The 24,010-nt window shown below is 37.6% G+C and overlaps 1 protein-coding gene across 1 annotated transcript in view; it reads left to right on the forward strand.

Annotated features, from left to right (window-relative positions):
* The window catches only part of FZD6 (frizzled class receptor 6), a 33,513-nt gene that overhangs the window by 5,232 nt on the left and 4,271 nt on the right, over positions 1 to 24,010 (forward strand). Inside the window, exons 3-5 of the mRNA XM_036264373.1 lie at positions 17,070 to 17,266; positions 20,224 to 21,241; positions 23,670 to 23,818. Of these exons, the coding sequence (XP_036120266.1) occupies positions 17,070 to 17,266; positions 20,224 to 21,241; positions 23,670 to 23,818 (1,364 nt within the window). The remainder of the gene's footprint in view (positions 1 to 17,069; positions 17,267 to 20,223; positions 21,242 to 23,669; positions 23,819 to 24,010) is intronic.

Below are 24,010 nucleotides of genomic sequence, written 5' to 3' on the forward strand. Positions count from 1 at the left end.
TTCTGCCTGAACCTAGTTCTAATAAAATATATCAGTTGACATCTATGTTCTTTCCCATATTAGTTTGACACATGTATGTTAGAATTTATTTAAAGAATTTTATTTTTAACCATTTGCATTTATATGGAGTGAAGGAGTTCATCTTTTGATTGGGCCATTGTATTATAAATTATGTGTCAGATTTTTTTCAAACATTGTATTTTAGTACTTAAATTTATAGTCCAGACAACTACTAAATTATTACCTGCATATATCTTGACTTTTACTTTTTAAAAAAGTGTTTTTATAGCTTCTCTAAATAATAGATTAGGTTTTACTCCCTCCAACCAAACTAACTGCCTTTGGTTCCTGCAGGTCCCTTTGCATTTTCAGTGTTCACTTAACTAATGTTAGGGTGAGGAGCTAAAGAAATATCTGAAATATCTGATGTTGGCTTTCTTAGCTTCCAGGAATTTCATATAATTCAAGAGATCTAGCTCACTCCTCTTAATGCCTCAGTTTTAATTTTGTATGATGGCTGTCCTGTTTTAGAGACCTTATAGCATTTATGGTCTCTAAATATTGCAGATCTGTGATTATATGAGATAGTTTAGAACAGTGGTTCCCAAAGTTTAGTTCATAGACTAGCAGCTTGTGAACTTGTTAGAAATGTAAGCTCACGAACCCCTTCCAATCTACTGAATCATGGTCTATGAAGATAGAGCCCAGTAAACTGTAGTTTAGCAAGCTGTCCAGGTGTTTCTTATGAATGTTAAATTTTGAGACCCACTGGTTTAGAGCAGGGAATGCAAATTTTTTCTGTAAAGACCCAAATAATAAATACCTTGGCTTTGCAAACCATACAGTCTCAGTCACAGCTATTCAACTCTGCAATTGCAGCAGAAAGCAGCCATAGACAATATGTAAACAAATAAGTGTAGATGTGTTTCAATAAAACTTTATTTATAAAAACAGGCAGTGGGCTGATTTTTTGGCCCACAGGCTATAGTTTGCTGAACCCTGGTTTAAAGTACTTGAAAGTGTTCTTAAGGATTATACATGTACTGTATAGCCCGGGCTGGTTTTGCTCAGCGGTTAGAGCGTTGGCCTGCGGTCTGGAGAGACCCTGGTTCAGTTCCCGCTAAGGGCACGTGCCTCGGTTGCAGTTTGTCCCCGGCCCTGGTTGGGTGGTGTGGGTGGCGACCACTCGATGTGTCCATTTCACATCGATGTTTCTCTCTCTCTCTCTCTCTCTCTCTCTCTCTCTCTCTCCCCCTCCCACTCTATCTGAACAAAATATCGAAAAATGTCCTCGGGTGAGGATAAAAAAAAAAAAAGGATTATACATGTATAGCATGTATACATAAACATTCTTGTGCATTCTTTTTTTTTTTTTTTATCCTCACCCAAGGATATTTTTCCATTTTTTGTACAGATAGAGTGGGAGGGAGAGAGAGGAAGGGAGAGAGAGCGAGAAACATCGACATGAAGGGACACATTGAGTGACTGCCACCTGCACGACCAACCAGGGCCAGGGACAAACTGCAACCAAAGTACGTGCCCTTAGCGGGAACCGAACCCGGGTCTCTACGGACCGCAGGCTGACGCTCTAACCGCTGAGCCAAACTGGCCAGGGCCTTGTGCATTCTTAATACATAACCTGAATTATATGTTATTTACTCAGAAGTTTTGCTGCTGCTGTTGTTAATCCTCACTCAAGGATATTTTTTCCATTGATTCTTAGAGAGTGGAAGGGTGGGAGGGGTAAAGAGAGTGAGAGAAAAACATCAATGTGAGAGAGACAGATTGATCAGTTACCTCCTGCATGCATCCTGACCAGGGTCAGGATCCAACCTGCAATGCAGGTATGTGCTCTTTACTGGGAGTTAAACCCAGACCCTTCCCTGCATGGGCTGATGCTCTAACCACTGAACACACCTGCCAGGGCCAGACTTTTTTTTAAGTCAAATTTATCACAAACCAAAAGGCTCTGACTGGGATATCCTGTTGTTTTTTTAGTTTTATTTCAGAGATTGCTTGAAATCTGGGACTTCGGTTTTTTTCCTATTTTATTAACTGAAGTTAAATTCATTTGTATTACAAAGAGTTTATTTACAATTCTGAATAGTAACTTGGCTTCTTTTTATTTTCAAATCTTTATTGTTGAATGTAAAATGCACTACAGATGTTCCGCATTTTTTCCCCATTGACCCCTCCTCCCCCTCCCGCCCCCCCTCCCGCCTCCTCCCACACCACTGTCTGTGTCCATTGGTTATGCATACAAGTTCCCCGGTTTATTTCTCCCCCCCCAACCCCTCTCCCCCTGAGGTTTGTCAGTCTAGCACTTAATCTCTTCACCTTTTTAACTTGGCTTCTTAAGAAGGATGCTGTACAGTCTAATACTCCCAGGTGGAAAAACAAATGGCTGTTGGTTTTCCATTGTGTTCTCCTTTGTTTCATATCTAGAGCATTGTTTCTAAAATTGTTAGGTTGATGTCCCTTGAGAGACTGATTTCATCCAAAAAGAGCTGAGGCTGATCTAGGGAAAATGGAAACAGGAACATTTATTTTTCTTTTTGAATTGCCTTCATTGAGGTCCAGGCAAAAGCAAAGTCATGTATTATGTTTGGAACAGCATGTGGTCATTCCACTTTGAAAAGTCTAAAGGGAAGTGAGCCAAAGGGGGAGGGGGGACCTTTTTCCTTTCCACCTGTTAATATGCATTACTAAAATGTCTGTATTCAATTAAAAATAAAGGGATGGAGAAAAACTGTATAAACAAACTGAAGAAAAAATCTTTGGGCAGTGGTTTTGAAACATTTTCATTTTTCTGCTTGTAGAAGAGTCTAGTGGACCTGTTCCTTCCCTCCTTCTCTTCTCTTACATCCCCAGACACAGGCGAGGAGAGGTTTAGTGTGACTAACCTGTTTATTTTTCAGAGAAGGCTTTCTGAAAATAGCTGTAACTCTTCTGAAAGTAAGCTATTGAGTCTAAGCTATTGAAATAGATATTGAAAAGTGTTCCAAGTCAGTTGTGGTGTCTAATATTGTGTTTCAACTGTAGGAAACATAAGCATGCTTTCCTTTGTGATGTTGTATTGCAGTAGTAGGGCAAGTACATTGACTACTTCTGAGTCTGCAGACTCGGGGTTAGACTGGTGAACAGAGGACAGTATTTCTTCTGGGAGACTCTGCTGAGAGGCACCAGGTTCCTACAGAGCCATTCCCTGATATCCAGGGTCTAGGATATTATTAGTTATACTCTCAGGAGAACCTGGCCACAAAGGGATGTGGTTCTTTCAGACTATGGGGTGACCCTTGTGTTGAGATTATTTTCTTTTCTTGAGAATGTAGCATGTAGATAATGAAGCCTTATTACTCCAGTTCATATATTTTTCATGTATTCATTCACAATGTTTATTGAACACGTGCGAATGTATAGCTTCCCCAAAATTACCGTTTTGCAAGCTACATGTTTTAAATGAAAAAATTGACACTTCCATGGACAAATATTTTTGTAGTGCCAGGCAGTTACTGTGTATATCTGTCCAATTTCTGAAGAAAAGCTCCTTTAGATAAATAATTCAAATTTTGTAATGTTCTCTGCTAAGAAACAATTTTAAAATAGGAACTTTTCCATTATGGCAATAAATGCAAAATTTTGCTTTTTATTCTTCTCTTATATTCCAGACTCTGCTTTGCATTTGTTAAGGAAGCTGACTTGCCTGAGATTGGTCATGTTCATGGAAATAAGTGGCAGAGTTTTTACTACTTTATTATACAGTAGCCCATTAATATTCTTAAAGGACTTGACAGTATTTGTTCTGTGAGGTGCAAACTTTTAAGGACTGCTTTAGATCATTAATGATTCTTTTGTCTAGCTAATGTCCATCACTTTTTCTCCTAATCACTTTCTCTTTATTTTCATTACCATCACTAGAAATTATCTTTCTTTTTGGTACCATTTTAAAGTAAGAAATAAACTTTTAATACTTCTTGAGAGTTACTGTGTATGCCACCATGAGTAGAAAGCATAAATCCTGAAGTGAGAATTGGATACTCGCAGTCACTTGGCCTTATTCACTGGTAAAGTGACTTGCTTCCACATACCAGTGAGGTTCTGATTCATGCTTCAGAAAAGTGGCAAATGTTCATGTATCTTGTGCCTTTAGCATCGAAGGAGGTGAGGCCCAGCCAAGACCCTGCTGTAGAGCCACTCTGCTTAGGCTTAGCTTTATATACTTTTGAAATATCAAATTATCTTTCTTCTTTTTATTCCTCTCTATTAGAATTCTAAAGCAGACTTTCTCTTCAGGATCTTCCATTGCCCCAAACCCCAGGCCCATTATGGTTCCTTCCATTATCATGTTGGTGTGTTTTAAGGAAAAGGTAGTAGTATGGCAGAAGTGGGCATTCTGAGAGTGAGCAGTGTGCCCACACTTCTTTCCCGTGTCTTTAGTTCTGCACAGGCCACTTGAAGATGGAGTGCTATTTGAGTACACCTCCCGTCATGAGTAGAGTTAGGTAACACCCCACTCATGAGGGTAGTTTGGGTTGGTTACTCTAGGTGTCTCAAAGTTGTGTCCAGTGTGTTCCAGTAAGTGTTAGTGAAACAAGGTGGAAGGTCCCTTTTATTTATGTAGGGTTCATCTCCTCGCTGGCATATATCTATGGCCTCATCAGCTTTGTGTCCTAAGTATAATGGGCCACCGACAATGAAATTGAGGCACAGAGCTGCTCCTCGAAGCACCGCTTCTCAAACTTTGATGTGTATTGGAACCTTCTGAAGAGTTTGTTAAAACAGATCGCTGGCCCCACCCTCAGAATTCCTGAGTCTGGGAGGGATGGAGCGTTTGCATTTCTGACCAGTTCCCAGGGTATACTTGCTGCTGCTGCTACCGTGGATCACCATTGGAGAGCCACTGCCTAAGGCCAGTTGGTGAAGATGTGCTGCAGTCCCTACCAGAAGAAAGTGAATTGCTTTTGGAGAAAAAAAAACATTGGTCAGTTTAGAGCTGCATGTGAGGTGCCAGGGTTTACTGATTTGCTACAGGAGAGAGACCACATCTGGAAAAGCACATTAGCCACCTGATTAAGGTTGCTTAAGACAATTCGTTAATGTATGTAGTTGTACTGGACAGTTAAAATAGGCAAGTGCTAAGAATTACTACCTCTGAATATGTTTTTGATGGTGTCACTAGTCTATGAAAGTCCCCTGTAGTATTGCTTTTGCTTTTCTGTCATGATAACAGGAGACCTCTAATAGTTTTCACTTAGCCCCTTCTACCATAATAATGTTTATCCAGGACAGCAGTTGTGCTATTGCTAAACAGATTATTTGAAGCATACACACATGGATTTGGAAAATTACAGTGGGTTGGTTTTGGGGTCCCAACGAGTCCCTGTCAAAAGCCCATTTATCATCTAACCTCCCAAAATCCAGTTTCTGAAACTAGCATATTGGATCTAGAATTAATATATCCATAGCAGTGTAACTTACCCCATCTAAAATTGTGGTCTTTCCTCCTTAACCCATCAACCTCAGAAACAACACAAAGGAATAGTATCTTACAAGTAATATATACTCTTCTCTTTCCAGATTTGATTTTGATTTGACCCTCCTAGGGCATGTTGGGATAGAACTGTACTTATAATTTGAGACAGCGAAGAGTGGTGGGGATGGGGTATAATGCTATTTACTTTTTTCTTTTTTTTTAGTCTTTTTATTTATTTTTTTTAAATTTAATTTATTTATTTTTGTTACAGATGTTTCTCCTTTTCCCCCCACTGATACCCCCCTCTCCCACCCTCCCCACCCTGTCCCCAGCTTTGTTGTCCATGTCCATTGTTCATGCATACATGCATATAAGTTCTGTGGTTTATCTCTCCCCCACCACCCCCTCTCCTGGGGATTGTCAGTCTGTACCCCACTCCACGTCTCTGGGACTACCCCGTTCCTCAGACTGTTATGTTCATTATATTCCACAAATAAGTGAGATCATGTGATATTTGTCTTTCTCTGCTTGGCTTGTTTCACTTAGGATAATACTCTCTAGGTCCCTCCATGTTGTCTCAAAGGATAAGAGATCTTTCTTTCTTACAGCTGCATAGTACTCCATTGTGTATATGTACCATAGCTTTTTTATCCATTCGTCTACTGATGGACATTTGGGTATTTACTTTTTACAAAGTAGATATTTCAGATGAGTGTCTGCCTCAGCAGACATGGGTTAGGGTCTGCTTTGATGGCCTTGGGTTCAGAGCACTGTGCAAGTATTCTGTGTCACGTATCCCATGTCAGATCTTGGGCCTACTATTTCGTTATCAGAGTATCTCTAGATTTCTTAGGTGAAAGGAAAACAAATTTAACATACATTTTGGCAACCTGCAGGATCAGACTGCATTTGGTTTTCAACTTCTTAAGCATTAAGTGCTTTTAATCCTTGTGTTTCACTCCACACCTTCAGCCAAGATTTTTGGAATGCCAGGTAGTCATTCTCCTCCTAAGTCAAACAGGCCACTGGAGCACTCTAACGCAGCCCATAGTCCTTGAAAGTGCATGCTCTGCACTCAGCCTTGCCTTCGCCGGGCACATCATTCTAAGACGTTCTTGGAATCTAAAGGATTACAAGGGTAACACAATCAGCCGTGTTTCTACTATATACAAATCTCTAAACGCTCATAGAATAGTCACTCCTTTCAGCCCCAGTTAGTGTAGAAAACCAGTTCCAGAATTCCTCTTACTGACATCACTTATAACTCACTCTTTATATAGTTGCTGTACCAGTCAGTCTTCTTGGTTGCAAACAATGGAAACCAACTTTGACTAACTTAAGCAGAAAATGGACAGATATTGGATAGCTTGTCAAATCAGTAGGGAAGCTGAAGAACCGGGTTCAGAATACAGGGAGGAGCAAAGGGAACCAGGACACAACTAAGATCATGTCACAGGATCAGTCTGTCTCCAGTGTCAATGCCATTTTCCCTGGACACTTATTTTGACACTGTGGGCATTATTGACCACATGCAGTTGCCTCAAATAATCTGACTATATCTGTTCTTTTGTACAACTCTCTCCCCAAATGTCACAGTACCTGGAGAATCCAAATGGCTAAGTTGTTTCTGTTGTCAGATTGTACTCCTACGTCATCCCTCCTTAAGCTTCTCAGCAACCCACCTACTTTGGGATCCCCAAAAATAGAACTACTGGGCAGACAGAAATGATAGCTGTTCACTCTAGAGCTCAGTACAAGACACAGTTACCCACCAAGGGGAAAATTTCATTGTAGTACCTACAGTTGTTTTGAAATTTATGTCCAGCCTTGCTACTGGAGTCTTTGTCATTCTCTTCATAAACTTTTTGAGCCATAAAGTGTCCTTAGAGATCATCTAGTGGTTCATCACTCTCATTTCACTAATGGATGCTCTGAGACTCAAAGACAGAAAATTATCTGCCAAAGGTGGCACCAGAAGTTAATGACAGAGCTGGAACCAGAATTACAGTGCTGGCATTATTTCCAGTAAAGGATTATATAAAATGCTCCACTTATTTTGGTTTTCATCGTCTATTTATCATAGTTTGGCTCTGGGTGTTTTTAGAATGGAGGTATAAGTGGCCTTAATTGCCCTTTTCTTCTTCATCCCTGCTAGTACTAATAATTAACTACCACAGGATTTCTTCCAGGGACTTACCATTTCCTTAAAGGAGCCTATCTTTTACTTCTCAGAGCATTACAACTAATCAACAGGACTATTTTCGTTATTATTGAATGGTATAATCTTAAAAGCATTATTTTTTATTTATTTTTATTTTTGTTAACTTTTCTTTATTGTTGAAAGTATTACAGATGTCCCCTGTTTTTCCCCCATTGACCCCCTCCTCCCTGCTCCTGCTCCCCTCCTGCCTTCCCCACACAATTGTCTGTGTCCATTGGTTATGCATATATGCATAGAAGTTCTTTGGTTTATCTCTTCCCAGACCCCTCTCCCCTTCCCTTTGAGGTTCATCAGTCTAACATTATTGATATGTTATGTTGTTGTACGAAGAATTGGTATGTGAAAAAACACAGAGCCTAGTTTATGGTAAGTGTTGAATAAATCAAAGCTCTGACTTATCATAAGTAAGTATTGTTAAAAGTAACATTAGAGCCCTGGCCGGTTTGGCTCAGTGGTTAGAGCATCAGCCCACGGACCAGTGAGACCTGGGTTGGATTCTGGTCAAGGGCATGTACCTCGGTTGCAGTTCGTCCTAGGCCAGGGTCGCTTGGGAGGCAGCTAGTTGATGTGGCTCTATCACATCAATGTTTCTCTCTCTTAGCCTCTCCCTTTCTCTCCCTCTCTCTCTACCTGAAGATAAATGGAAAAATATCCTCAAGTGAGGGTAAAAAAAATTAAAAAATAAATAAGTAAAATAAAAGTAGCATTAGATTTGGGCACTTGAATTCTAATTTAGACAAGATTTGGGTATTTCAGTAAGAAATTGGATTACCTTTTTCTTACTGTAATTTGAGGGTTTAGGCGAGGCCATTGGTTTCAAACTGTGATTTCTGGAGGTACTTTGAGGTCACTGGTAGGGAAGGGGACCAGTGAGAGGTGTCTCAGAGGGAGGGCTTCCTCTTCAGCCAGAGCAGCTGTGCTTTTATTTATTTAATATATCAAGCTCTTTGTAACTTCATTTTAAAACCACACACACACACACACAGTCTTTGAAAATAATAGACTTTAAAGTCCCCTTAGGTTCCTTCCAAGTCTAAAATACTTTATGTCTGTTAATTTGCAACAGAACTTGAAAGTTAATGGCCCACAGTGGATATGACCTGAAGATGTTGTGTTTTTCCTACACAGTATTTTAAATGTTTATATTAAAGTGACAAGATTTCTTTTTCACAACATGTCTTGTGAGCTTCCTATCTTTAAAAAAAGAAAACCTGTTGCCCAGCCAGTGTGGCTCAGTGATTGAGCATCGACCCATGCACCAAGAGGTCGCTGGTTTGATTCCTGGTCAGGGCACCTGCCCAGGTTGTGGGCCTAGTCCCCAGTTGGGGGCTTGCAGGAAGCAGCCAATCGATGTTCTGTCATCGATGTTTCTCTCCTTCTCCCTTCCTCTCTCTCTAGAAATCAATAAAGAAAAAAAATTTAAAAAAGAAAAACACCTGTTGCTCATGATAAAGACTGAATGAAATAAGTCTCATTAACCACAGGTTTTCCCCTAGTACAAGCTTGTTTGGGGATTTCAGGGAATGACAAAATAAAATATAAATGTGATTTGGAAAAAATAAAGTGAAAAAATTAAAAATATTAGAGATTTTACATAAAAATCCAGTTTTATTTTCTTTGAAAATTGATATATCTGTTGATGACAGTTCTGGGCTCACATTCCCAAATAAGACCCAATGGAGTTGAGTAGAAGCTCTCTGTCTATTGTCTTAATACCCCATTGAATTTACCTGTCTAGCCTCTGAAGTTACTTAGTTTTCAACATCTGATTTATCTTCTGCAGATTATATGAATATTTGCATTGTTGAATTAACCAGTGTTGGCACTTTGAAAGAATTAAGCAAAGGATGTGATTCGCCATGTTTGCCCTGCAAGAAAACTATTTTAATACAGCAAAACTACACACGTTACATTTATTTTGCCTGCCTTTAAATTGGATAATAATAGTTCTTTTTTTAAATTTATATTTTTATTGATTTTTTTTTTTTAGAGAGAGAAACATTGATTGTCTGCCTCCAGCATGCCCCCCTACTGGAGATGGAGCCTGCAACATGGGCATGTGCCCTGACCAGGAATCGAACCCGGACCTTTAAGTCCATGGGACGATGCTCAATCTACTGAGCCACACTGGCTGGGCATAATAATAGTTCTTAAGTGCTGACCATCAGTTTATCATGGCTATTGCAAACTGGCTTACTGAGTTAGAATATTAAACACAGTGTGCTTTAACTTTTTTCTACCAAAGGATCTAATTACCAGGCACTCAAAAATTTTAGGAAATAGGCTTGTTTGGGACAGTAAACAAAGAAGTAAATGCTACCAGTTGCTGCCATGCCTCCCCTTCTCCACCTTTGTCCCAGAGGAGGAAACTCACAACAGTCTGGGCCTTCTCCCTCTCCAGATAGAGAAAGTGGAGAAAGCACTCTGCTGTTTGCTCTCCAGCAAGCTCCTGTTAGGTGTCAAAGTGCCAGGTCTCAGCATCATTCAAATAAGGGAGAGACAGTATACCACTGTGGCTGCCCTGTCTTTTCTCAGTCACTTTGCCCCATCAGAACAGGGTGAACTCTCCACTGGTCCAGTGTCCTGTAAAATTGTCCTCTAATTGTTGGATGTGGGTTCTGTATATGCCCTTTATCAGACTTGTTCATTTTAGTGTAATCACATCTCATAGTTTACTTTTTTTTTTGTCTGTTTGACTTTCCATTTACTAAAAAATATGCACTGAAATTTCTCATTCTGATTCATTTCTCCTAGTAATTTTGTTGCTTTTTACTTTATATACTTTATTATATGGTGCTCAGCAGTGCATTTTAAAGTATATTTGTTGCAGTTTATTCAGAATCTGAATATTTTACGACAGGAGATATTTAGTTCGTCATACTGCTAAAAGTTAAAGTCCGTATTCCTTCTTTTTAACTTTCAAAAATTTCTTAAAGTTTCTAGTTCACTGATAAAACTATTCCTTGTTTTTTTGCTTGTAGCTATAGATTTTATTTTTTATCTATAAACTTTCTCTCTTATTTCAATGGCATTTGAAGAGGAAGGAGATGTTAATAGATAAGTTCAGTACATTCCCCTTGAATCAGAATTTACATCTTCTTTTTATATGTTCTTTTTAAGTAATTTAATTAAATTATTTCAATGACCATCTACATCCCTTAACCTAAATCTGTCAACTGCATAGCTCTATTTATTTAACTGACTGCTAGTAGCTACTCCCACTCAAATGTCCCACGGGCACTTCAAATTATCCACCAATAGGTGAATGGATAAACGAATTATGGTATTGATACAATGGAATACTACTCAGCAACTAAAAAGAATGAACTATTGATACACAGAGCAACCTGGATGAATCTCAAAATAATGATGCTAGTCGAAATAAACCAGACAAAAATGAGTACATGCTGAATGATTTTACTTATGTAAAATTCTAGAAAATACCACTCTATAATGTCAGAAAGGTCAGTCAGTGGTTGCTAGGGATGGGAGGTTCCTGGGATTGGGGGAGGTATGAAAGAAGAGATAAAAAGGGATTATAAGGCAGCAAGAAGAAACTTTTGGTTGTGGTAATGCTTCCAAACCCATCAGAGTGTACATTTTATACATGTTCAGTGTATCATATATCATTTATACTTGAATAAAGCTGGGAAAGAAAACCCTCGATATTAAAGGCTTTTAACAGAAAAACAATGGTCTCTGCCTACCCTTCTCCACTCTCACTGCAGCTTTTCCCCAAAGGAAGCCACTTTGAAAGGTGGCTTTTACCACAGAACTTATATGCATGTATGCATGACCAATGGACATGGACAACTAAGCCGGGGACGGGGCGGAGGTGGGGTGGGGGGTGCCATTGGGGTAAAAAGGTAAAATATCTGTAACAAAAAAATAAATAAAAAATTCATTAAAAAAAATAAATAAATAAAATAAAATATATATGTATAATATTATATCCATATCACACACACACAAAAAAAAGAAAGAAAGGTGGCTTTTAGGTGTTCTGATATGCAGGCTATATAGCAAGAAATATTAATTTATTGAATAACATAGTTTTGTTCAGCATCATTTCATGATAATGTTGATGAGATGCTATAGTAACCTAATTCTTGTTTATATCAATTAGCCTATGGTAAAAAATTGATTTTATGTTGTTTCACTTAAAGTCACAGATCCATAAACGTTAGCTGAGGACTACTATACTCTAATATGTTTAGTGTGTTATTTATTCATCAATTCAGAACTTCAGATAGTATCTGTTTATTATTTTATTTTATGGTAGTTGATAGTTCATTTCTCTTATTTCACCACTTTTACTTCTCTTCCCAACCTCCTAATATAATTTTTGGTTAAATCAGTAGTCAGTGCTAACATTACTAGGAATATTAAATATTGTATACTACAGAGGCAAGTACTATACTTTGATTGCATTAATTTCTTTAGTAACTTTGCCTCATAGTTAATGCAGTAATGCATTTTTCCCTTTTTTTTTCCTATGTACCTATTGCTAATTTTTTTTTTCCAGATGTCCCAACAGGCCTGTCAGACTCTTAGCAGCAATTTTCCCAAATGCTCAAAATATATACTCTGGCATTCTAATTCTACACTTCCATCCTCTTGAAGACCTTTCTCCTTCAGCTGTCTGTCCTATTAATATGCTCTGACTGCCTTCGGGACTAGATACATAGCTTCGTGATGAGGCTTCCTCTTGTCATTATCCAGTGTTGGATTAGCTAATTCCTGAGTCCTGTGTCATTGTTCTTCCTGCTATATTCATATATTACTTCACTTTGTTTCAGGGATACTACATCCTATAGTTGCTTCCTAAAAAGTGATTTTTTTTTTACAGGGTCAAAATGGTCATAATGTTTAGTTGGGTATAGAATTCTGGGTTGAAAGCAGTGTTCCTTCAGAATATTAGAGCTATTTCCTCATGTTTGATAATATCAGATAGTATTAGATAATATCTGATATTATAAATATTCAAAATTTAATCCCTTTGCATGTGATATGTTTTTTCTCTCTGGAAACATTTATGATCTTCTCTTTATCACGATCCTCTGAAATTTTTTATTGATATACCTTGTCATTGTTCATTGTTCTGAAGTCATTCAATTAAAAAAAAAATTTTTTTTTCTTTATTGATTTGAGAGAGAGAGGAAGGGAGAAAGAGAGAGAGATAGAAACATTGATGAGAACATCGATTGGCCATCTCCTGCATATCCCCCACTGGGGATTGGGCCCACAACCAGGGCATGTGCCCTGACCAGGAATCAAATCGACGATATCTTGGTGCATGGGTTAATGCTCAACCACTGAGCCACACTGGCCAGGCCATTCAATTTTTCAATAAGTGTTTATAGTGAAATATATATGTATATGCACACACTATTCTAGTCACTGGGGATATAACAGAACAAAATAAATAAAATTTCTTCTCTCGTGGAATTTACATTCTAGAGGTGAAGGCAGAAATTAAAAAATAAACTAGTATTAATGAAATGTCAGGTAATGATAAAGAAGTACAAAACAGTGTAATGGAACAGAATGACAGGATAATTTTTTACATAGAGTGGGCAGGGAATGACTCTGAGGCAACAGCTGAGCAGAGACCTAAATAAATGAGGACACAAGCCATGTGACTGACTGGTGGAAGAGTGTTCTAGGTAAAGGGAACAATTAGTACAAAGATTCTGAGATAAAAATGTACTTGGAATGATGAGAAGCAAAAAGCCAGTTTGGTGGCAATGGAGTGAATAAGAGAAACAGTGCCAGGAAATAAAACAACCAGGGGCCAGGAAATACAAGGCCTGGTAGAACTTGGTAAGGAGTTTGAAATTTATTCTGTTGGAGTCTTTTGAACAATGTTAATCTTTTAAGACTTACATTTTGAAGAATCACCTTGGTGGGAGTATGGATTGGTATGGGAATTGACTGTAAGATTAACAATAGTAGGAAGTAGTGAGACCTGTTAGCAGATTATCTCAGTAGTCTAGGTGAAAGATGTAGTGGCTTAGACTGGATAGTAATAGTGGGAAAATGTTAAGCTTGAAATATATTTTGAAGGGAGAATGAACAGTATTTGCTGATAGATTGGATATGGGGTAAGGGAAGGAGAAGAGTAAACGAATCTTTAGATTCTTGGCCTGAGCAACTTGGTGAATGGTGGCACCACCACTGAGATGGGGAGACTAGGGGGATATTTGGGGGATAGGAGGCAGTGGGACTGAGTTGTGTTTTGCACATGGGTTTGAGATGCATGGTGACAGCATGTGGAATTGTCCTGGAGTCTGATGGTCATTCAAGTCTAGGGCTCACAGGAGAGTTGAGGGCCAGGGATGAATTTGGGAATCTTTTATGTATAGCTGGTATTTAATGCCATGGTTCTGGATGAGTTTCCCCTGAGAAGTGTGCATAGATTGGGAAGAGGTCTGAGGATTGCGCTCTGGGGCACTTCATTATTTCTAATTGGGAAATGGAAAAGGATCGGAAAAGGAACTGCCTGTGAAATGGGTACAAATCCAGGGAACTGGTATCCTAGAAGCCAGTAAAAATATCTCAGAAGGAAGGCAGTCCACTCTGTCAAATGTTAAGATTTGAAAAGGATAAGGACTCAGAATTGCCCATTGGATTTGACAGTGAGGAGATATGGTGATTTTGAAAGCACTTTTCATCGGAGTGGGGGGACAAAACCTGATTGGAGAGTGGGCTCAAGAGGGAATGGGAAGAGTGGAGTTGGAGATAGTGAGCTACACAACTATTTTGAGGAGTTTTCTCTTAAGGGGAATAGGAAAATGGAACAGTGGCTGGATGGGGGTTGGGATGTGGTCAAGGAAAAATATTGTTTTGTGGTATTTTTTTTATGGTGGGAGATAATAGAGCAAGTTTGTCTGATGGAGGAATCACTGTAGCATAGACAGGGAAATTATTGCCAGAATAAGAGGCAATTGCAGAAACAAAGCCCTTGGCTAGTCAAGTGGGGAGAATCCAGTATACAAATGGAGGACCTGGTTGATTAGGAAGGAGTTCAAGCTGTTCATCCATTGTAAAGCAGAAGGTAGGGACTGGCAGTAAGCTGCAGTTACGTTGGTACATTTAGTTAGTGGAAGAAGTTATCTGGTTGTTTCTGTCTTCTCAGTGAACTAGTAACAAAATCATCAAGTGAGAGCATGGAGTGTGGAATTGGGGGTTAGATAAGAGAGGAGAATGTGAGAGAGATCTCTTTCAAAGAAAGTTAATTGACTGAAGTTTTACCCCAGAAATGTTTTAGTCATAGCATTGGAAAGTGTGATGCCAGCTTTGTTCTCTAATCCTTGTATAGAGTTCTTCATTTTACCTATATTACTTTAATTTTCCACAGCATCCTATTCTTTTTAAAGGAATGCAGTAGCTTCTCATTTAAGTTATTAACATTTTTGTTTATTTTGTTTTGTTTTCGTCTGTCCCTTGCCTAATCTGTTTCCTCTAGATTTCCTTTTATCTGCTTGCTTGTTTTGGTCTCTGTTTCTCATAAGGCTTTATTCAAATGCATGATGATTCTTGGCTGCCCATTTATATTTGTGTGCATTGAAAAGCTCCCTGTGCAATAATGGGACTTGTTACTGGTGGGCTTCATAGTAAGGTGAACTCAAGCTTTTTCACTGTCAATATGTATAGGTTTCTTCCTCCAAGACAGTTGAGGTTTTTCAAAGATTGCCGATGGTGGTATATGCCTGTCTGCCAACCTTTTGGGAACAGGGCAGGGAAAGGATGAGGGCTTCGTGCTTTCTTAGACTGTTTGTTACTCAGTTTAACCTCCTTTCACTCTGTGCTGTATCTCTGCTCCGATCTGTGCCAGGTAGCTCAAGCGCGAGAACATCTGTTGCTCGATTTCTCCTGGAAACAACCCTGGTAGAATTTGGTGGGCATCTGGCTGTCGGGAGTGGAGGTGGGGGGATAACATAGAGAAGAACCGATTTGTAAATATTCTCTCAGTTTTAGCCTTTTATGCTATTTGGTACCTGGAAGAACTGAGACTCTCAGATTCTTTAGGGCAAATCAGTTCATTCTCCTGTGAATCGCTGCCCTCCTACTTTGTAATCCACCCCCATGTCCAATTAAGTTACCTCTCACTCCTCTAATAGCTTTCTGTCATTCAACGTTTTGGGACTTTTTTTTTTTAGATGTTTTTGTTCCTTGGAAAACTCAAATACAATAATGTAGTCTCTCCTGTTCACTTACTAATGGATTAGTACCTTTTTCTTTTCTGTATTGTCATTTTAGTGAGGAAACAAGGGAAAGAAGATAGACACATGTGGTCAATATACCATGTTTCTCCAGGACCCATCCCTGCGCTCTGAAATGTAATCATCACGTTAACGTTTACTGAATGCTTACGTTTATTGACGTAGTCTTCACAACATTTTATGAGACAGTTATTATTATTATTACAAATGGAAAAACTAAAATGCAGAAGTTAAGTAACTTGCCAAAGATACACAGCCAGTAAGTGTGGACCTAGGATTCACACTCAGCTGTGACACTCTAGAGCCACTTCCTGGTTAAAACTCTCCAATAATATTTCATTTCTTTTGTTTTCCTTATCCTCACCTGAGGACATTTTTCCATTTTTTATTCATATAGAGTGGGAGGGAGAGAGAGAGAGAGAGAAACATCAACGTGAAAGGGACACATCGAGTGGTCGCTACCCGCACGACCCAACCAGGGCCAGGGACCCACCACAATCAAGGTACGTGCCCTTAGTGGGAACCGAACCCAGGTCTCTCTGGACCGCAGGCCAACGTCTAACCGCTGAGCACAACCAGCCAGGGCATATTTCATTTCTTTATTTTAAAATCCAAGCAACTTAGCATGTCGTTCGTGCTCTCTCTGATCAAGTCCAGCGTGCTTCTCCAGTCTGCCCTTGATTCCACCTCTTTGGCCTTCTAGTCTGGTCATGCTGAACTTCTCGCCCTGCATGCATCATGTTCTCGTGATCCTCGCATCTTGTTCATGCTGTTCCCTCTGCCCCCAAATTGCTTTATTCTCCAGAATACTCAGTACAGTGTTAGGGTATTTCAGCATATACGTATACATTGAACATTTGTATAATTTATTTTACCTAGCAATCAACTCATGTTTTTTATTTGCTTTGATTTATCATGTCTTCTTGAAAAATGAATTAATTGAATAAAATAATATTGCACTGTGTCTGAAGGTTTTTAAGTCAAACAGACTAAACAAAATGATCTCAAAATTTGATTATATTGAGAATGCTATTTAAAGATTCTTTTGGAGTATAAGTGAACATGTCTATACTTTAAACAGTGAATGAATTAATTTCTTCACTTGTTATTAAAATGTTTTCTAACCATATCTTCCTGATTTTCTTAATAGCTCTTTCTTCCTCTTGCAAATCTGGAATGTTCACCAAACGTTGAAACTTTCCTTTGCAAAGCTTTTGTACCAACCTGCACAGAGCAAATTAATGTGGTTCCACCTTGTCGTAAATTTTGTGAGAAGGTATACTCTGATTGCAAAAAATTAATTGACACTTTTGGGATCCAATGGCCTGAGGAACTGAAATGTGACAGGTAAATTAGGTTTTCAACTGAAAAACACTAATGATAATGGTATTTTAATGTTGGTGTTAGCTTTCCAGAATGTTAGTGACAGACTTTCATTATTTGATTCAACACATGTTTATTACACCTTAATGTATGCCAGGCACCATGATGATAAGTGTCCTGGACACAATTGTGAGCAAAAATAGACTTGGTTCTTATTCTCAGGGAACTTACAAAGGGGTGGGAGCTATGGAAAATAATCAAATAATTATAGATAGTAATGCAATTTACAACTGCTTAGATATAACAAAGGAGAGGTGCATAGTTCTATAAGAACATGTAATGGTGCCTTTGACCTTACCTGGGGGGAAATGAACCTTATCAGTTCACTGACCTATTTGCACATTAGTCTTCATTAATTACTTTGTCTCCTTTTCTCTGGACAATGGTAGCTTGTAATTTGAAATATTCTATTGATGTAATGAGAACTCAATAAATCTGGGAAGGAAACTGGCTACCTTTTTGTTTCTTTATCTGTAAACTGAAGAAATTTTATGGAACTCATACATTTCTGGTAGATTCATAATTATTTTCAAGAACAATTGAGTAATACAGTTGCCCTTGAACAATTCAGGGGTCAGGGGTGCAGACCTCCCATGCAGTCGAAAATCCATGCATAACTTTTGACTCCCCAAAAACTTGACTACTATTAGCCTACTGTTCGCCAGAAGCCTTACCAATAACATAAACAGTCAGTTAACAGATATTTTGTATGTTATGTGTATTGTGTATTGTATACTGTATTCTTATAATTAAGCAAACTAGAGAAAAGATGTTATTAAGAAAATCATAAGGAAGAAAAAATACCCTTAAACTATTTACTGAAAAAAAAATCTATATATAAGTGGACCCATGCAGTTCAAACCCAGATTTTTCAAGGGTCAACTGTATGTAGTAAAGTTGAAGATGCTCATACCCTACATCCTAGGAAATCTCCTTTCATAGGACTTTTACACCAACAAGGAATCATGTACAAAAATATTGATTGTAGCATTATTCCTAATTTTTTAAATGGGAAAAATATCTGTTGTAAAAATTATTAGTAAATTGTGATATACTTATATGGTAGATAACTACGATACAGTTGATAAAATGAATGCTGTTAACCCACATCTGCCAATATGGATAAACCTAAAAATCATAGTGTTAAGTAAAAAAGGAAGTTATAGTATGATATATACAGCATGATGTCATTTATATAAAGTTCAGAACCTGTGAAACAACTATGTAAGATTATAGTTAGAAAATAACATAGTAAGAATACTGAAAAATACGTGAGAAGAATAAAAACCAAACTTACAATAATGAATATTTCTGAGAAGGGAAAGGAGAATAGAACTAGAAAAGAGTCCCAACTTTATCTGTAATGTTACATTGCTTTATTTAAAAGATATAAAGCAAAACTGACATAATATTAAGTTTTGAAAAGGCTGGTACATACTGAGTGTTTGTTTTATGGGCATACATTTTATTTTATTTTTTAAAATTTTTTCTTTATTGATTTTAGAGAAAGAGGAAGAGAGAGGGAGAGATAGAAACATCAGAGAGAAAACATCAATTGGCCGCCTCCTGCATGCCCCCCACTGGAGATTTGACCCACAACCTGGGCATGTGCCCTAACTGGAAATCAAACCGGTGGTTGGTGCATGGGTTGTTGCTCAACCACTGAGCCACACTGGCCAGGCCATTTTGTTATTTTCTATTCTTACCTAAGCATATTTAAAATGATTTCTCGTTAAAACCCCCACTCACTTTTAAACCTTATAGATCTTTCAGAATAATACTGGTAGGAATTCAACTCAGTGATAAAGTTCTACACAAAACAAATATTCCTGTGTATCATTCAGGTATGCCTGTAAACAAGGGAGGCAAACAGCCAAACCAAAACAGAATGGTGACGTGAGTTAAGCTGGTCCTCAGCCTAACTCTTGGAGATCTTCTTGACCTTTAATAACTTAGAAATCACTTGAACTTTACCCTCCCAATCCAGGAAAGGATCTTATTTCAGTCATCACCTTACTTATGTGGTTTATTTATTTTGCTTATGAGCATTAGATAATAAAAATTAATTTCCCCAAGGCTTAATATTTCATATGCTTATAAACAGACAAGCCAGTACTTTTTTTTCCTGAAGAGTAACAAGCAAAACAATTTTTTCTTAAATATTTAGTCTCGAGAGAAGACATTTTAAAAGTATTAATTGATTGTTTTCCAAGTAAGGGAATTTTATGTTCACTTTAATATATGTTAAATAGCCCTGGCCGGTTTGGCTCAGCGGTTAGAGCGTTGGCCTGCGGTCCGGAGAGACCCGGGTTCGGTTCCCGCTAAGGGCACGTACCTTGGTTGCAGTTTGTCCCCGGCCCTGGTTGGGTCGTGTGGGTGGCAGCCACTCGATGTGTCGCTTTCACGTCGATGTTTCTCTCTCTCTCTCTCCCTCTCACTCTATCTGAACAAAATATCGAAAAATGTCCTCGGGTGAGGATAAAAAAAAAAAAAAAAAAAAAAAAATATATATGTTAGTGTGTTAGGGGTCCATTAACAACCACAAATTTTTAGTCAACTTCAAAACTTACTATCCAACTCTATTTATTTATTTATTTTAGAGAGAGAGGAAGGGAGAGGGAAAGAGAACCATGGATTAGCTGCCTCCTACATGCCCCCTACTGGGGATCAAGCAGGAAACCTTGGCATGTGCCCTGACTGGTAATAAAACTGGCGACCTTTTGGTGTGTGGATTGATGCCCAGCGACTGAGCCACACCCCAGGCTTCTGTCCAACTCGAACTGTAATCTATATGGGTTTGTGTGTCTTCCCATCAGTTTTGAATGCATAAGGAAATATTTTATAGTTGGAAAGTATAGCATTAAAATAGTGACTCAATAAAAAAGTTGACTTTATATATTTAATTTTTATAATCTTTACAGATTAAAGTATTGTGATGAGACTTTTCCTGTAACTCTTGATCCACACACAGAGTTTCTTGGTCCTCAGAAGAAAACAGAACAAGTCCAAAGAGACATTGGAATTTGGTGTCCAAGGCATCTCAAGACCTCTGGGGCACAAAGCTATAAGTTCCTGGGACTTGACCACTGTGCACCTCCATGCCCCAACATGTATTTTAAGAGTGATGAGCTAGAGTTTGCAAAAAGTTTTATTGGAATAGTTTCAATATTTTGTCTTTGTGCAACTCTGTTCACATTCCTTACTTTTTTAATTGATGTTAAAAGATTCAGATACCCAGAGAGACCAATTATATATTACTCTGTCTGTTATAGCATTGTATCTCTTATGTATTTTATAGGATTCTTGCTAGGCAACAGCACAGCCTGCAATAAAGCAGATGAGAAGCTGGAAGTTGGTGATACAGTTGTTCTAGGCTCTCAAAATAAGGCTTGCACTGTTTTGTTTATGTTTTTGTATTTTTTCACAATGGCTGGCACTGTGTGGTGGGTGATTCTTACCATTACTTGGTTCTTAGCTGCAGGAAGAAAATGGAGTTGTGAAGCCATTGAACAAAAAGCAGTGTGGTTTCATGCTGTTGCGTGGGGAATACCAGGTTTTCTGACTGTTATGCTTCTTGCTATGAACAAAGTTGAGGGAGACAACATTAGTGGAGTTTGCTTTGTCGGCCTTTATGACCTGGATGCTTCCCGATACTTTGTACTGTTGCCACTGTGCCTTTGTGTGTTTGTCGGGCTGTCTCTTCTTTTAGCTGGCATTATTTCCTTAAATCATGTTCGACAAGTTATACAACATGATGGCCGTAACCAAGAGAAACTAAAGAAATTTATGATTCGAATTGGAGTCTTCAGTGGCCTGTATCTCGTGCCATTAGTGACACTTCTTGGATGTTACGTCTATGAGCAAGTGAACAGAATTACCTGGGAGATAACTTGGGTCTCCGACCATTGTCGGCAGTACCATATCCCATGTCCTTATCAGGTAAAAGCTATCATTTGTATTGTTTTATGATTTAATTTTAACATAGAAAATGTTTTCTGGAAATATACTTGAATTAGTTATGAATATAAATTAAGATTTCAGGTGAAAAATCCAGTAAACATAGGATTGCTTCCCTGTGCCTCAGTTAAAACTGGGATAAGTGTCTTAAGTTTTTTTAGTTTGTTACAATAGAAAAGTGCCCTTCTTTAGCTATTATTTTAAAATTTACATTAGATTGCAAGGCAGATTTATAGTAATGAAGAAAAGACAAGAACGGGTCTTGGCAACCCCCCCCAATAATCCCACACTGTTGTCCATGTCCATGAGTTCTCCCCCCCATCCTAAAAGCATTTTAGTTGAAGTTTTTTAATGGAAAATATTTTGTTTTAATAGATTTTATACATTTTTTGGTGAATATTTATATATGGTATATAAGTTATATTGATTATGAGTATGAGCATCATAGCGTATCAAATCAAGCAATGTGTGGGCTGAATTATTTTACATAATAATTTATATTGTAGAAAGTTACTACATTTTAACATAGTGGAACCTATTTAAATACTGATGGGTGGGAATATGCCTTATATACTATCCACGGTCTGGTATCAGTAAGCTGTTTTTTTTATCCTCACCCGAGGACATTTTTCCATTTTTGTTTAGATAGAGTGGGAGGGAGGGAGAGGAAGTGAGAGAGAGTGAAAGAGAGAGAGAGAGAGAGAAACATCAAAGTGAAAGGGACACATCAAGTGGCTGCCTCCCACACAACCCCAAGCAGGGCTGGGGACAAACTGCAACTGATACACATGCCCTTACCGGGAACCAAACCCAGGTCTCTCTGGACTGCAGGCCAATGCTCTAACCACTGAGCAACTAGCCAGGGCCAGTAGGCTGTTTTTACTATATAAAAAGGGAGCTATGTCTTAAAGTGATCCTAATGTATTAAATGTTTCCTGTATTTCACAGTATTTTTGGCAAACTAGGAGGAAAATACAACATTAGATACTGCCAAAAAAGTTTAAGATCTATGATTTTTAAAATTGTTTCAAGTAAATAAAGAAATTATAAAGTATTGAAAGATAAAATGAGACAATTCTAAACTTAAAGTATGATATAAAATTCAGGAACTATAAAAGAAAATACTGCTAAATTTGACTAAGTCAAAAAAATTTTTTTTTGCATACAGAAAAACCCCGCCATAATCAAAGTCAGAAAACCAACTGGGGGAAGTGATTCACACATCACATCATAGTTCAAGGGCTAATTTCCTTAATTTATAAAGAGTTTCTATAGATTAATAAGAAAAAAACAACAATCTGATGTAAAAATGAAAAGAGAATATGAAGAGAGTTCATAGAAGAGGAACCCTCTCAACATGTGCAAAATGTTGTAAGAAATGCAAATTAAAATTATAATAAAATTATATGCCTATTGGCAAACATCTGAAGGTTTTATAGCCATTGTGTTGGTGAAACTGGCAAAATATACAACTTTGTTACTTAATTAGTTCAACCTTCTGTGGAAAGCTTTTGACGGTATCTAGCATTTAAAGTGCACATACTCTTTGATCTTGCCCTTATGGGAATTTATTGGTGAATCTGCTCACAAATGTGAATGATTGCATACATGCAAAGATAGTCTCTGCAACATTATTTGCAATGGCGATAGGTTGAAAAAAACTACATATCCATTAATAAGAGTACTTGATTAAATTATGGTTCATCCACACAGTGGAATAGCCTCTAAAAATAAATGAAGAGCTCTATTTCTACCGATATAGAATGGTCTCCAAGAAATATTAGTAAGTGAAAATATAATATAGAATGTATATAGTATTTTGATACTTGTGTAACATTTAAACAATAATGTTTGAAAGTTTAAACTTGAAAAGTGTGAATTAATTTTATGAAAAGTTTACGTTTTCACTTTAATTATACTTATTTTGTTCTAACAAATCAAGTTTTTATAACATAAACACCCACAATGTGTAAAGATTCTAAAATAGTATGTTGTTATAAGGAATTTAATTGTGTTTCTCGTTTTTGTTGTTTGTTTGTTTTGTGGTAGATTAAAGTGAAGGAGAAAGAGAAATATTTAGAGACAAATATTTGGCAATTATACTTCTAGCGGGGAAAAGGTCAGGAAATAAAGCCAAGATTAGGAAAGACATCCTTTCTAAATATATTTAAGTATTTTTCCCTTTCTGGCTATATATTTTGACACACATATAAGGCTATTTGTTCAGAACTTAGGTAAAGAATATATTACACTGAAAGCACTATTCATTATATAATATGTTGTATCAAATATTTTATAATAAAAATAACTGAAGATTTATATTTTTTGTTCAAGTTTTATGTTGACTATATAGACTTCTCTCCACTTACAATGTATCACTGAAGTTTTTATTATTCACTATTTTTTACAGGCAAAAACAGAAACTCGACCTGAATTGGCTTTATTTATGATAAAATATCTGATGACATTAATTGTTGGCATCTCTGCCGTCTTCTGGGTTGGAAGCAAAAAGACATGCACAGAATGGGCTGGGTTTTTTAAACGTAATCGCAAGAGAGAGTAAGAACCTATTGAATTATCTGACGTTGTTTTAAACATAAATAGCTCAAATACCAAGAAACTATTTAAATCATTGCACTGGAGCTTTATTATATCAACTGTTGTTTCAAGTTTAGAAATCTTCATGGAGAAAGATGCTTTGGCATTCATTATAATAGTCTTTGACTATTATACTATACTATTCTATTGAAA

The sequence above is a fragment of the Molossus molossus genome, unplaced genomic scaffold, assembly GCF_014108415.1.
Source record: "Molossus molossus isolate mMolMol1 unplaced genomic scaffold, mMolMol1.p scaffold_m16_p_16, whole genome shotgun sequence".
Classification (NCBI taxonomy): Eukaryota; Metazoa; Chordata; class Mammalia; order Chiroptera; family Molossidae; genus Molossus; species Molossus molossus.